This window comes from Labrus mixtus, chromosome 1, assembly GCF_963584025.1.
Source record: "Labrus mixtus chromosome 1, fLabMix1.1, whole genome shotgun sequence".
Classification (NCBI taxonomy): Eukaryota; Metazoa; Chordata; class Actinopteri; order Labriformes; family Labridae; genus Labrus; species Labrus mixtus.
The window spans coordinates 7,625,187-7,640,299 of NC_083612.1; the positions used below are offsets into that span (position 1 = coordinate 7,625,187).

Here is a 15,113-nt window from a genome sequence, read left to right on the forward strand (position 1 = left end):
ACTCAGTTATTGTTCCACCAGTGTTCCGGCTCACACAATAAGACTGGTTTGTGTATATAAATTACATTTAAAAAGGTATACTTAGAGGAGTTTTATCATGATGAATAAATACAGAAGGATCCATGAGAATGAACCTTACCTTCCTTGATCTTGTGGATGGAGTCAGAGACACTATCCAGCCTCCCACACACTCCCTCCAGCTTGGACAGCCTCTTCTCCAGCCCGTCTCCGGACCTCTTACAGTCTCCCATCTCCACCAAGAGTGTGCTCTCAAACCGCCGCACGTCCCGGTCCATCCCGTCCAGACGCTCGCGGCTGTCCTCGATGTGATCCGTCACCTCTTCCTGGATTTTGTCCAGCTCAGAGATGATCTTATCCTTGGTGTTTCCTGTTAGGATTCAGAGGATGGATGAATGAATGAATGAATTGTAGCTCAGAAATGTGCAGTAATTAATGCATTGAGTCAATGTTTCCGAGGCTGGGCGCACCGAGGTCGGTGATGACGCTGCCGTGTTTCTGCACCGTGTGTTCCAGCCCCTTCAGAGTGTCGTTGATGGAGCTGAAGGTGAGGATGACTTCAGACAGTTCGCCCTGCAGAGTCTTCAGCTGGTTGTTGTTGATGGAGCCTCCGATGACGCTGTGGCCGTCTAAAGGCTTCTCAGCATCCAAACCAGGTCCCCGTCCACCAGTCCCACCAGTGCTGCCAGCACCACCACCTGGAGTGAGTTACAGATACAACTTCAATAATCCAGAAACCCCCTCCTCATCACATCCTGCATTCCTCTCTAGACCACCATCACCAGGGTCTAGACTCCATATCCTATCCAGCTATCGGCTTGCTACCCCTCTGAGTGTATGATGTCATCATGACTAATCCCCAAACAGCATATTTATCTTTTCCTAAACTGTTAAATAAATAATAGTTCACTCTTAATTAAATATCTCCTGTTTGAAATGTCACAGTATAGAGGATCTGCTGCTGTGTTTATAGTACTTTGTGTTTTTGCTGTTTTGAAAACAGAAAGATTGGTTTCCAGCAGTATCCAAGGGGTCTGGGTTTCTCTGACCTGTGGGAGTGTCCGGGCCGCTTTTACATTGGCCGGTGCACCTCCGGACGTCGTCTCTGAGCAGGCGGACTTCGTCCTCCAGGTGTGAGCAGACCTGAGAGCAGCCTTCTCTCCCCGAATCCAGTCGGAAGTGGATCCTGTTGATGTGGCTCTGCATGCGCCCCAGTGCATCCTGGGATTGATTCTTCAGCTTCCGCAGCTCGTCCTCCACCTTCTGGCACAGCTCAGAGTCGTGGCCCAGCATCTCCACCTCCGTCACGATGCGGTTGAAGTGTTCGCCGTGATCGCCCGTGAGAGCTTTGATCTTACGGACGTCATGGCTCAGGTCCACCACCTCAGAGATGATGATGACGTGTTAATATTCATTAAAAAAAAAAACAGTCCTTTCATAAATATTTATTTCAAATTTTTACTCTGACTTTGGAGTCACTTTTAGATCAGTTTAAAATCACACCACAGTAGAAACACCATCTGATGGACACTAAAATATGAATTTATCTGGAGTGTAGTGCCTTCCAAACAAGCAGACATCATTATTTAAGATAATCCGTCTCACCTTGTCGAGCAGAGAGTCTCCAGACACCGACAGGTCTTTGAGCCGGGTGCTGAAGTGACGGATCTGATCCTCGTTGGCGATCACTCTCCACTCGAATGATTTATTTGTTGTATTTTCTCGTTCTCCTCCCATCCCAGACAATCCACCACTTGAACCTCCTCCTGTGGTTCCTCCTCTACCTCCTTGACTTCCTCCTCCTCCCCCCCCACCTGCTCCCCCATCTCCTCTTCCTCCTCCAGTAGTCCCTCCTTGTCCTCCCTCTCCTCCTGCTCCCCTGTCACCACCACCTCCTCCTCCTGTTTGTCCTCCCTCTCCTCCTGCTCCCCAACCTCCTCCATCACCTCGGCCGCTGCTACCGCTACCTCCGCCTCCTTCTGAGCCTCCACAGCGGCACTCCTCCAACCTGCGGCTCAAGACGATGGTGTTGTTTTCCAGCTTGGACAGCGTCTTGTCGTGGTCGCTCACCCTGTCCTTCACCATCCCCACGTCCAGCTCCACGTCTGCGATCCTGTAGGCCTGGTCATCGAAGCGTTCCAGGAACACCGTCCTCAGGTCTCCCAGCTCTCTGTGGAAGTAATCCTTCAGGTCGTTCTCCAGGGAGGAGCAGCTCCTCTCGGTCTCCTGCACTGTGTTGTTGATCCGCCGTTCCAGTTCCTTCAGCCGATTGTCTAGTCCGTCCTTTGTCACCAAAGGATCTCGACCACCTCCTCCAACTCCACCACCACCCCCAAAACCTCCAGAAAAAGGATCTTGACCACCTCCTCCAACTCCACCGCCACCCCCAAAACCTCCACCAAAAGGATCTTGACCACCTCCTCCAACTCCACCGTCACCCCCAAAACCTCCTCCCTCCTTGTCCCTGCTGCCACCGGCCCCGCTGAGCTCCTTGTCCAGGCGGTTGTTCAGGAGATCAAAGTTCTCTGAGGCCGAGCTGATTTTGCGCTCGGCGTCAGTGACACGTCTTTGAAGGTCGTCCACAGTGTCACAACAGCCCTGCGAGCGCAGCACCTCCCGTCGCAGCCCGTCCTGGCCCTGCCGGTACCGTACGTCCATGGCATTTAGCTGCTTCTGCAGAGCTCGGATGCTCTCTCTGTCCACCTGCTGCTGTCTGCGCAGATCCTCCACACCGGCCTGGAGAACACAGAAACAAAGTGTGTTTTACTTCACCTGTAACGTAGTTCACAGTGTCGCTCTTTAGAGTCATTTCAATTCTACCTTAAACACAACTCACTACAAAAACTCAGATCGAAGCGAGTGTATTTGGCTAATTGCCTGTCAAAAATGACACTCATGAAGCCACGTCCACCTGACCTGATCTTTTTTCAAGGAATAAAAACTACAGTATGATTGAGTAAAAACACTATGTTACTTAGATAATGTCCTGCACCAAGCCCTGGCAGCACATCACCATGACCCCCATCCACCTCCACTGGCTCCCAGTTAGATCCTGAATCAGATACAAAATACTCCTCCTCACTTTTAAATCCCTCCATGCCCTTCAGTACCTCTCCAACATCCTACACCCCTCACACCTGGTCCCCATAACAACGGTCCTCAGACACTGGCCTGCAGCCCCACACACCAGGCCAATGGAGGCAGGGTCTACTGGGTCAAAGCCTCCCCCCCACCTTCTGAAACACCAGTTTGTTTTATATCTTGAAATTCCCCAAGTGGCTGTCACACTGTTACACCCAGGACCCGTCATTGACTCCCTGAATCATTTCATACACACTACACTAAGCTAAAGAACTGTTATCATGTCATACTTCTAGCCAATGTTTATTTTTATATTGATTGGGGGCTCCAGCCCCCGGTGACCTCGAACAGGAAAAAGCAGATAGATTATGGATGGACGTTACATTTTGTCACCTTACAGTATCTCAAACTTGTCATTTTATCTCATAACTCACTTTAACTTTAACATGTCTGAGGCCTAGTCCTAATGTAGGCGGAGGTTTTTCTGCACATTTTGGATTTTCATACACACGTGTGTGGAAAACGTCTGTTTAACAAAAAACCCCGCCTACGAGTGAACTAGGCCTAAAGGTCCTGTTAATGTTTTTGTTTGGCAGTTAATTGGTGTAAAGTTGACTTATAATTACTACTCAATAGTTGTAGGTACATTTATTTATTTATTTTTTTTAGATTCATTTTTAGGATTTTTGTGCCTTTATATGAGAGATAGGTCAGTGGATAGAGAGAGTGAGGAATGACATGCAGGAAATGAGCCACAGGTCAGATTTGAACCTGTGCTGCCCACTTGGAGGACCACAGCCTCCATGCATGGGGCCCGCACACTAACCACTGGGCCACCAGCGCCCTTCCTTTCTTTTTTCTATTTTATTTACACTCATATGCACGCTCTTCTTCTCATCTTTTTGAATTTCCTCTCTGGGGATGAATAAAGAATGATCTAATCTTATCCTGAATAAGATTTTTATCCAGACCTGTCAGGTGAATCTGACTTATGAATAGAAAGTTTGGAGTTTTTAAAGTGTTGTCTCTTTCAGTTCATTTTGAATTACGGGCTTATTTGAAGACCTTAATTAGAAAGTCTGTTTTTGTCATTTTAATTGTCAATCCTCCCTGACGAGTGTTTAGTTTTAATAACGCTCATGATGATGTCACACCAACTTAAACCTGACAAGGTGCAACAGAGAATGATTTTTGAGTACGTTCAAACACGTCAAAACCCCTCTGATCTTCAGATCCAACCACCTTAAAAAAACATGTTTCACTATTAACCTACATGTTTGTAACGCTTATTAGAGGTGAATATGAGAGGTTGTATAAATGTCATAACTTTAGACGTTAGCCTTGCAATATTCCTTCTCACTTTGATAACTTTGTTTTGTGACTTTATGTTTTCTGCATGTCAAATAAAAAATCTATAATGTATATTTCAAGTGTTTATGATATATGAAAGCACACAACCTTTTTCCAGAGAGAAAAAAGCACAGTTACACCACTTGGCCACAAGATGGCTCTGTTGACCAGCAGTATAGTAACTGTGTATTTTCATGATAGTGATACTAACATATTGTGTTCTCTCTGTAGGACACCAGAAAGAACAGCTACCCAGTCAGGAGTTTCTACCTCCATCACAAAAAGATGTGGAAGATTATTACAGTCTGATTTATCAATAACAACTCTGAGCTGTTCCAAAAGTTTATCCCTTCTATGGCTGCACAACTCTGCTTCAGGAGTAAGACATTTCTCACTCAGGTGGATGTGATACCTGACAGGAGGAGCAGGACAGGGACACCCTCGTCTCCAGCTCCCTCAGGATCTCCTCCTTCAGCGAGTTCAGCTTCCCTCCGCTCAGTCCTCCTCCAGACGCGCCTCCGTCCAGGTCGTTCCCTTTCCCGTTCACCAGGTGGTTGTTGATGCTGACCAGCGTTTTATCGTGAGCCTATTGGAACAGAGACAAGTCACTTTTATTCCCATTTAGACCGGACATAAAGACCAACTTATGGAGAGCTGTTTTAATGCATGATCATCTTCCCCAACAGAACGGTCTGCAGGTTGTTTTAGGGGATAAATCTTTCTCTCCTGTCTCCACATAGTTCTTAACAGCTGATATTATTTTTTAACATTTTGTACTTCCAGAGCTTCAAACGTGTCGCACAGATTAACTTAAGACAAAAACATTCAACATAACTGCAGATGATCATTAGAGCACGTTTAAATATGAACTACTCAGCTTAATCTCTTTAATACTCACAGGAAGTGCTTTCACACTTGCAGAAAACTACTGAAAAACTCCTGATATTTCCTGGAGGAGCTGTATGTGTGAACGCAAACTTGAAAAATACAAATTACACTCTGACTTCACCCAAAGTTTCTCCTGACAGACACCTAATATTTTTTCCGCAGCAAGTCCGAGTGAGCTGATGTGAGAACGCAGCAGGATATTCTCCGGAGAATTCACCTCGAGCCAATAGGAGGGGAAGTGACATTTATGTCCTGTGACTGCTGCACGGTGCATAGAGTGTCTGCACACGATCTCTTTGCATGTAATTAAACTACTGCATTATGTTGTCTGTTCTCCTCCCGCTGTGAGGAGCATGTGTGAACAGGTCAGGAGAATGTCTGGATATATTCAGGAGTACAGATGTGAAAATGGCTAATGTGACAGTATCTAACCTGTGTGCGGTTGTCCAGCTGGTCCAGTTTGTTCTGAATGCTGTTAATTGTCTCTTTAATCTCTGGCTGAGCAGCATCAGCGGGGTTTCTTCCTCCTGAAGAGCCGGCTCCTCCCACTTCTCCTCCCGATCCTCCTCCTCCTCCACCACGTCCTGGCTTGTTGACCTCTCGTTGGAAGTTCTCGTTCATGGTGGTCATGGTGGTCTGAAGGTCGTGGAGGTTCTTGGTCAGGTGCGTGATCTTCTCCTCCAGCTGCCTCACCCTCTCATTCTCTGCTCGGCCTGGAAGGAAAAGATGCTGCAACTTTAGAGATTCAATCAGAGAAGCTTTTCCAAACACGAGAGAGCAAAGGCAGAGATACACAGCTGATGCAATAAAAGCAATTCGTGCTGTTAACCAGCAGGGGTCAGCACCGCTCACAGATTACCTCATGTTGTATCCTACACACAGGGTGCATCCCAAATCCCTCCTATCACTCCTCACTGAGAAGTTGTTCTTGTCTGCCTAGTCTGCACAGACATCCCTCTGGCTCTAATGTATGCCCCAAGAAGCCAGGATTTATTTTAAGATTAAAGGTATCATATGCGACTTTCAGAGTAGACGTCCTAGATGTCGCACTTTAGCACCAGTGTCTTGGACCAAAATAAAGCCTTCTCCTCCGTCCGTCAGCGCACCACCTCCCTTCCTGTAGAAATGTTCCTTTCTGCTAAAAAATCGAGCATTTTAGTATTGAACCGAATGGGGATTCCTTGGCCTTTTCATCCTGCCTCTAGTGGACACTCGAGGGACTGCAGGGACTGAGGTTGCTGCTATTTCTCGTACAGTAAAATGACAGAGGACATAGAGGAAATTACACAGACGACACAGATTTTCACAGATCCTGTAAAATGATTGCACATAAAGAGATCCTGCTCACCACTGTGTCCAGATCCAGAGCTGCCGCTTCCATATGCTCCTCCCCCCTGTCCTCCTCCCCCCTGTCCTCCTCCTCCTCCATATCCTCCTCCTCCCTGTCCTCCTCCCCCTTGTCCTCCTCCTCCCTGTCCTCCTCTTCCATGTCCTCCTCCCTGTCCTCCTCCTCCTCCATATCCTCCTCCCCCCTGTCCTCCTCCTGCTCCTCCCTGTCCTCCTCCTCCTCCTCCCTGCCCTCCAGCTCCTCCCTGTCCCGGCCTGGGCTGAGGTCTAGTGGTTGATATCTGGGTTCCCGCTCCTCCGACTGGACTGTCATTACAGTCCTCTCCACTGTAGCCATGGCAACACTTCCACTCCATATCCGTCACCATTTTGTAGGCCACTTTGTAGCGCGGCTTCATGTACGTCCGATAGCTGCAGAGACATGAGAGACGAAGATATGTTTGATTTAAATAACCAAGACAAGAGTTTAAAAAAAAGAGGAAGTCTGTAGAGTTTGAACTAAGGATGTAACCATTATCTCTGACTATGATACGATACAATTCACCACGCCAGGTTTAACATTCAATGTTTTCTCAATCCAATTAGGGGAATGAGTTAACGGTCAAATTTTTTATTAAAGGAGCGATATGTAACTCTGCCCCCTAGTGTTTCAAATGGGTACTGCAGTCCAAATTCAAAACATTGTAGAGAGCTGTCTCCCCCCCTCCTCTCTAGAGTCGATGCCCACTCAGGTCGCCATGTGGTGGACACTGAAGCTTCAGTGTTTATCCAGCTCTGCATCGGTCTGTAAACCTTTCTGCGTTCTAACCTCTCTCCATTTTTCAAAAGCATCTCCAATATTGATCCTAGTTTGAGCACGTTTCTGCTCGTGGAGCTTATTAGAAACATGCAGAGGCTTTTTAGGTCGGGTACAATCACTTCTATCTGAACCAGTTCTCTCGCCCGCTTCCATCGCTGCAACACCTGTTGGTTTGACCTGATAACTGCTCTCATATCTGGCAAACCGAGGGGCATTCAAAACGCTTTAAAACGCCTACCTTCTCTGGTCCAAACAAATCCAGAGCATTCAGGACCAGAATCTAAAGTTAGAAGGAGGACATACTGGCTGCTGCATTGTTGTCAGAGAAGCCAGCACTTCAACATAGCATGTTTCCTTAATGTCTGATCATATAGTAAGGTCACTTTATAATATCAGTCACTACATATCTTACTGATTGGACCTTTAAATAATCGTTTTTCATTTACAGGTTTCCATAGCAATGTGTATGTGATAACTTAAACTTGTTGTTGTTATTTTGGTAAAAATGGAAAGAAACTACAATTCATTTCAACCAGTGATCTCAACCATCAGTAACTAAACTAAAGTATCGGACACCGACCTAAGCCTGCAATATGACAGGTTAGATCAATATCTGTGTGTATGTGTGTGTGTGTGTGAGTGTGTGTTTGTGTGTGTGTGTGTGTGTGTGTGTGTGTGTGAGTGTGTGTGTGTGTGTGTGTGTGTGTGTGTGTGTGTGTGTGTGTGTGTGTGTGTGTGTGTGTGTGTGTGTTTGTTTTTGTGTGTGTACTCACACCACCACCCTGCTGCACTGTCCGCTCCCCCAGTTGCAGGGATGATAGTCAGGCTTCACGTACGTTTCCACTCCGTCCTCGACCACACAGCTCACCGTCTTTGTCACCACGAACGCACACCAATTCCTGTTTGATACAAAAACACACACACACACAGATGTTAATTCAGGAGCTACCTGCAGGCAGCATTAACACATTTGAACCCAATCAGACAGGTGAGGATGTTAAAGGATATACAGGTGTGAAAGAAGACAAACAGAAACAACTGATAAGGTGTAGATTGTGATTTAAACTTTAAAGCTTTGAGTGAACATGATCTGCACCAATGATTGAATAAAAAGATTTACAACATGACAGTTATGGAGCTCCCCCTGCTGACTGGCTGCAGTATAGCTAATTAAGCCGCCTCCTCCTTGTCAAATTAATTTGATAAAGGTCTGAAATCAATGCATACATTTTTTTTTTTTTTTGGTATTTATCGTGTGCTATTTCCTCATGTTTTGTCAAGCTGGACTGACTAGAACGACCTGGACAGGAAGTCAGGCAAGGAAATGCACAGAGTGTCCAGTTATTTTCAAAATAAAACACAATATACGGACTCACGATCATATTTTCCATCACTTTATATCAACATGACGTCAAAAACCGGCACAGAATGAATAACAAATCACCATCAGAAAGACAAAGCAACATGCTTGCATGTTTATCTCTTTATTCCCGCGTGATCTTGTAGTTTTCATGTGATGTGTGTACAGCTGCACTCACGTTCCAGAAATGGATCCAGGGGGAGCAGGACGGAACAAAACCTTGGATCTGGAAATTAGGTGTAAGACGTCTCAGATAACCAATAAATAGTAATATCCACCTCTTGAACTCAAACATTTCACTTTTTTATCCGTCCTCTAAAACTGTTTTCATTCACTTTTTGATCCGTAATAAGATCCTTAAAGGCTTTATATGCGATTTTTCACACTTAAATATAATATAAATCAAGTATATCCTCTGAAAATAACTCTGTGAGTCATGACTGTCTACAATGGGTGTAACACCCGAGTCCCACTGTCTGTGATGTTTTCAGAGTCCTATCTTCAGTTTGTTTACATCGTCAGGACGGCCGGCTGACTCCTCCCCTCGCGAATAAAAGTTGTTTAATTGAGGGACTAGAGAAAAGAAGAATAACATACTGTACTCACTGCTTAACTGTGTTTCTAGATCACGCTCATTTCAAGTAAATTTACATGCAGTGTGAAGATACGAGCATAATAAAGATCGCTAGCATTAGCATGCTAACCCACAATGCACCATGAGTTGTTTTGGTTTCATTCTGGTGCTCAAGGGCGACATCTGCTGGATCAAAAAATCGCATATAAAGCCTTTAATGTTGTAACCTTGACTTCAGTTTACCACTAGTCCCCCCTTCAAAATGAAAGCAGGTTTATATCCAAACAGGAAGTAAAATACCCCTAGCTTAAAACAGTACAAAAATACAAAATAAACAACAATTTGAGTGGGTTTTAGTTTTAGGTTTATAGTCTATACTCAGCCAGCCAGCAGGGGGAGCTCTAAATGTTATGGCTTCACTCTTAGGCGGCTGTTGCTCTGTCCATCTTAATATACAGTCTATGACACTGACCTGAACTACAAAGCCTACATACTCATATTAAACTAAAGAGGTCTCACTCTGTCTAATTTATTCATGACCTTTCTTAACAATCAGCTTAAGGGAGGTCTCACTCTATCTAATTTATTCATGACCTTTCTTAACAATCATATACAGCATAAGGGAGGTCTCACTCTGTTCCTTTCTTGTTATAAACACTGATGACAGAGTGTCTCGCTCCGCCTGTTTTCAACATGACTTTACAATCACTCAGTGACACCGAGGGTTAAAAAAACCTTTCTTAAGGATATTTTCGTTAAACAAAAAACATCTGTTTGGGTCAAATGAGGTCAGAACTGAGCATGTGCAGATGTTCTGGAGTAGTGTCTCTTTTTTCCACACAGCTCATCTCTAAGTGTTTATTTAAATGTTTCTCACATTTAAAGGTGTCAAAATGTTCAATACTTTACCACATGTATTGAAACAATACATTATTTGTTATTTTAATGATGAATAGCACTGAAACTAACTTCTATTTCAGAAGACAGGTGCGTAGGATTCAGATTCAGATTCTTTACTGTCCCACAAGGAGATGTTTGTTTCGCAGCAGGAGCACATAGAAGACAACAAAAACACAAGGACAACATCACCGCAATATCTAAATTATGACAAAGTTAAAAAATCAAACACAAGAAAATATAAAACAATATAAATCATTGAATACCAAATCAGTCAAGAGCTCAAACCAAAATGGGAATTCCAAGTTAGTAAAGGGCAAAGTGGAGGTGTGCAAATGTCCTCACAGAAGCTCTAAAACGACGACCTGAGGGTCAAAGGTCAAACTCACTCACACAAGTGGGTGATTTGAGTAGACCAGTATAGCCTTAGCTCTCCTCAGGACCTGCTGGTCATAAATGGTCAGAAGCCCAGCCTGACCACCTCCCTGATATTCTGCTGCTTGTTTTGACAAGCTTCCTAACTCTGTTCTTATTGGTTAAGCTTCCAAACCATGCAGCGATACAAAAGTGTAAAACAGATTCAATTAAATGTTTATAAAAGAGAGTCATCATCTCAGAAGGAACATTCAAATATGACAATCTTTGCTGAACCTTTTTAGAGGTAGTGTCGTCATGAAGTTGAAAACACAATCTAACACCTAGATATTTGTCGCTCTCCACAATCTCGATATCAGCTGATTTAATAACAGTTGGTATTTGACTTTCTGAAATCATTGATTTAGGAGAGGATTGAATTCATCAAAAGTTGCATTCAAACATTTTGGGTAATGAAAGGTTGCCAAAGTATTTGTGGAATTTAGCCAGTGTGCAGAGGTTTGCCTGAAATTTCTGGTATATAAAAACAAAGAAAATGACCCAATACTGGGGGCCTGGGACTTATATAGTTGTTGCCTTAGTAACAAAACAGGCACTAATAGTATCTGGTTTTTATTAGAAGTTTAAAAGTGATCTGGTATAGTGACACCCTTACTCCCACAGAATGTTAAAGGCAGGGTTGGTCATTTTCAAAAACTAGCATGATTTTGAAAGTAGCATTCCCTCAGTGCACCTTCTGCACCCACCCCCTCCCCCCTGTGCTCCCTCTAAAGCCACGCCCCCTCACTTACATGCACAAGCGCCGTTGTTCCAGAAGCAGACCTCAGCTCATTGCTTTGAGTGTGGGCTCGTGCATGCAAAGGGTAGAGAACGAGCAGGGAGACAGAGAGGCGCCTGATTGGTTCATCAGATTGGTACCTCGTGGCAGACATTGGTTGAAGTTTTTACAGGCTTACAACGGCTACAGATGACGGTTTTTCTTCATTCCTTTTTCAGAGAACATGAGTTATAAATTTCTGTCAGGACCTAAAGACAATTTCAAACAAAATCTTAAAAAGTGTATCTGGAGGAAATGACAAACCTTACCTACTAAAAAACAAGCCCAAGTTACCAGAGGACACTTGCAGTGAATTAATGCAAAAATAAGTTTTTCATTTCAGACAAACCTCTGACATTTTCTCCTTACAACAATGCTTAAACAATCAGTCACAGAGGTCGGTCCACTAAACCATAATGTTCGAGTTCTTCAAGGGCAACAATTGTTCTCTGACATTTTTGAGTGTTTTGACTCGCTTTTAAAGTTCAAATAAAGAGAACATGAAAAGAGCAAAAGAGCCTGAGGCACAGCGGCTGCATTTTCTGCTTTAAAAACTCTTTATTACGGTTATTTATTCTGTGTATAAATGAAAACATTGTGCAGATCATCTGACACTTTCTCACACACACAGAGACCGATTAAACACAACCGTACACATTAAGTGTGTGTGTGTGTGTGTGTGTGTGCGTGTCATACTGTGACTGAAATCACAGGAAATGTTCAGCGCATGGTGCTGATGTCATTGTGGTGTGATAATGAGGAGTGTGTTTCTGGGTCGGCCATGTTGGAGCAAACGGACTGTGTGTCTTTGTGTGTTAATTTAATTGTGATGATTTATTTTTTCCGGCCTGCAGAACAGGAAGCAGGACTTTAAATTTCTGCAGCTTGAGAAACAAACTGATGTCAAACGTCCAGATAACGAGGCTGCTTTTACTTCAAAGAAAGGGGAAAACAAGACCTCAGAACAAACACAAGTCCAGACAGACAAGTTAAATCTACGTTTTCTACAGTAAGAGGTTTAAAAACGTATTTTATATCAGTGATTTCTACTATAATATCCTGTATGCCCTGGTGATGAACCAAGCGGCAACCTCCGGTCTTCAATAATGAAGTCAATGCAGGAGTGCAGAATCCTGTTCCTCGAGTGTCCACTAGAGGCTGACTGCAAAAGCACCAGAGGTCACATACACACCCATTCAAAAAAGCCTGTTTTTACAGCAGAGATTAACACGTTTACAGCCTGGTTAAAAAAAAACAAATAGCACCGATTAGTTATTGTCCTCATGGGCACACACTGCATGGTGGGGCAGTGGTTAGCGCTGTCTCCTCACAGCGAGGAGGTTCCTGGTTTGAATCCCCGTCTGACAGGAGCCTCTCTGTGTGGAGTTTGCATGTTCTCCCCGTTCATGTGCAGGTTCTCTCCGGGTACTCCGGCTTCCTCCCACAGTCCAAAGACATGCTCGTTAGGTTAACTGGTGACTCTAAATTGTCTGTAAGTGTGAATGTGACTGTGGCTGGTTTCTATATGTCAGCTCTGTGATTGGCTGGTGAACAGTCCAGGTTGTAACCCCGCCTCTCGGCCAATGACAGCTGGGATCAGCTCCAGCCCCCCTGTGACTCTGATAATAGTATAGATATAGAGAGTGGATGGATGGTTACTATTTACTGCTGAAGTTCTATCACAAGTAGAATGAGTCAGTTTCTATTTTGCATGCTGGTCCTGTTGTTTATAAAGCAGTCTGCATTCTGTCTTCTCGTGCATACTCGCTCATATTTTCCTGCAGACATCAGCTGTTCATATTTATCCAATAGCAGCGCAACACTCCCTCATCGTCAGCCTATAAAACTGCTGCTGTGTCTTTAAATACTCTTTCTCTGTTTCCAGATCATTCTTGCTGCTGTTATGGTGTCTCCCCCCTCCCCCGACACCTCCCATCTGTTCCAAGTCTTTGATGTTTCATCACCATCATTATTTCATCCGCCTTGGCAGCGGCCGTCCACCGACACCTCCACCACCCGCGTCTGGACTCCACGTGGGGATAAATCCTTGCTGCTCACAGCAGACGCCCTTCCATTACACCATCTCCCTGTGGATTCTTACCGCTAAAACGTTCTGACAATACTGAAATACCTCATCGTCTGTTCAAATAAATAATCATCTTCACTTTATTTACTCATCTCTCGTGATTTAAATCATTTCCTAACTTTGTTTCTTTTGTCAAAGTCTATACAAATGAACTGTTAATGTCAGTGAAGTGTTTGGATTTAAAGGTGAACGATCTGATGAAAAGAAAAAATACATTTACAAAGCTGGTATGGAAGCATGAAGAGGACAATCATCAATACATTTAATTAGTTTTACCCTGACAACAAGCAAATTTTGGTTGTTTTTCAGAGATCTCAACATATTTATCTCTTTATCTTGTCATAACAAAGTTGCTTCTCCGGGGATAATGACTTCATTTGTGTTGTGTCTCAAGAAATGAAGAAATCATTTATTATCATGGAAAAAGCTTTGTTTTTGAGAGATAACAAGATGAATAATGTTGAGAAAACAACAGAAGCCACTGGCTTGTCTCACCTTCAAATAAAATGTATGTACGCCTATAGGGCGAGTGACATCAGAAACGCTGACTCATCAAAAACTAAACAGTTCCTGCAAGACTGCAGTCAACGTGAGGTCTGACAGAAGTCAAGTCAAGTCCTTTTATTTGTATAGCACATTGAAAACTGCCTGAGCTGACCAAAGTGCTTCACAGGGAGAAGCAAAGGAGGAAATAAGATACTTCCGACACCTTTAAGAAAAAGCTAAAGACCCAGCTCTTTCTTGAACACGTACACACTTAATGATGATGATGGCGATATTTAGGATGGTTATGATGCTGATTGTTGTTGTTGATGACGAAATATTAACTTCAATTTAAAAAACAACAACAACTGTGCTCTGACTCTGGTCACTTCCTGTCAGCACCTGTGTGTCCGATCGGACTTAAAGCTGTTGACGGTGTTTCCTCTTTTCTAGATCCTCGCTTGTGTTGTACTCTCTGATGTTTGTCACTTTGGATTAAAAGTCGTCTGATAAGTGAACTGTATAATTGCAGAATCGATACGTATCAATATTGTTATAAATACAGAAGTTATCCCACATAAAGTCGCTGAGTTTATGTGTTGGCTTAACCATGGGAAACTAACATTTGAATCATACAGTCAAATGTAATTATTTTATACCTACGTTTATTTTAAGCTCTGGCCCACATACATTTTCATGCTATCCATTGTAATAAATACTTTCCTTTATTCACCTGTCTGTGTAACGGAGTTAATGATTCCACTTGCCATCACTTTGCATAGAATGTCCTTATTTTACTAATTCAATTGTGTAAATACTGTTTATAATTCATGCTAATGAGTAACTGGGACTGATGCCCTTTGTAACATGAGCGCCCTCTGTTGGGGCCCGTGCAGACTTGAGCGGTGCAGCCCGAGGCCCTTTCCGAATCGTCACAGTTCAGTAGGCAGTACGTACTATTCAGTAGGGAGTTTCAGTAACTTTCGTGGTCATTCAGTATGCATTTTTTGGGTCCACCTCAGTATACTGAACATTTCA

General features: G+C 43.8%; 1 protein-coding gene across 2 annotated transcripts in view; it reads right to left on the reverse strand.

Annotated features, from left to right (window-relative positions):
* The window catches only part of LOC132979734 (EMILIN-1-A-like), a 30,931-nt gene that overhangs the window by 6,426 nt on the left and 9,392 nt on the right, over positions 1 to 15,113 (reverse strand). The window contains exons 2-10 of one of the 2 annotated variants that reach the window (XM_061045681.1): positions 8,257 to 8,382; positions 6,686 to 7,095; positions 5,770 to 6,050; positions 4,862 to 5,035; positions 2,451 to 2,754; positions 1,624 to 2,411; positions 1,068 to 1,401; positions 489 to 716; positions 140 to 388 (exon numbers count right to left, since the gene is read on the reverse strand). In XM_061045681.1, the coding sequence (XP_060901664.1) occupies positions 140 to 388; positions 489 to 716; positions 1,068 to 1,401; positions 1,624 to 2,411; positions 2,451 to 2,754; positions 4,862 to 5,035; positions 5,770 to 6,050; positions 6,686 to 7,095; positions 8,257 to 8,382 (2,894 nt within the window). Of the gene's footprint in view, positions 1 to 139; positions 389 to 488; positions 717 to 1,067; positions 1,402 to 1,623; positions 2,755 to 4,861; positions 5,036 to 5,769; positions 6,051 to 6,685; positions 7,096 to 8,256; positions 8,383 to 15,113 lie in introns of both variants that reach the window. The other variant, XM_061045600.1, reaches the window with a different exon arrangement.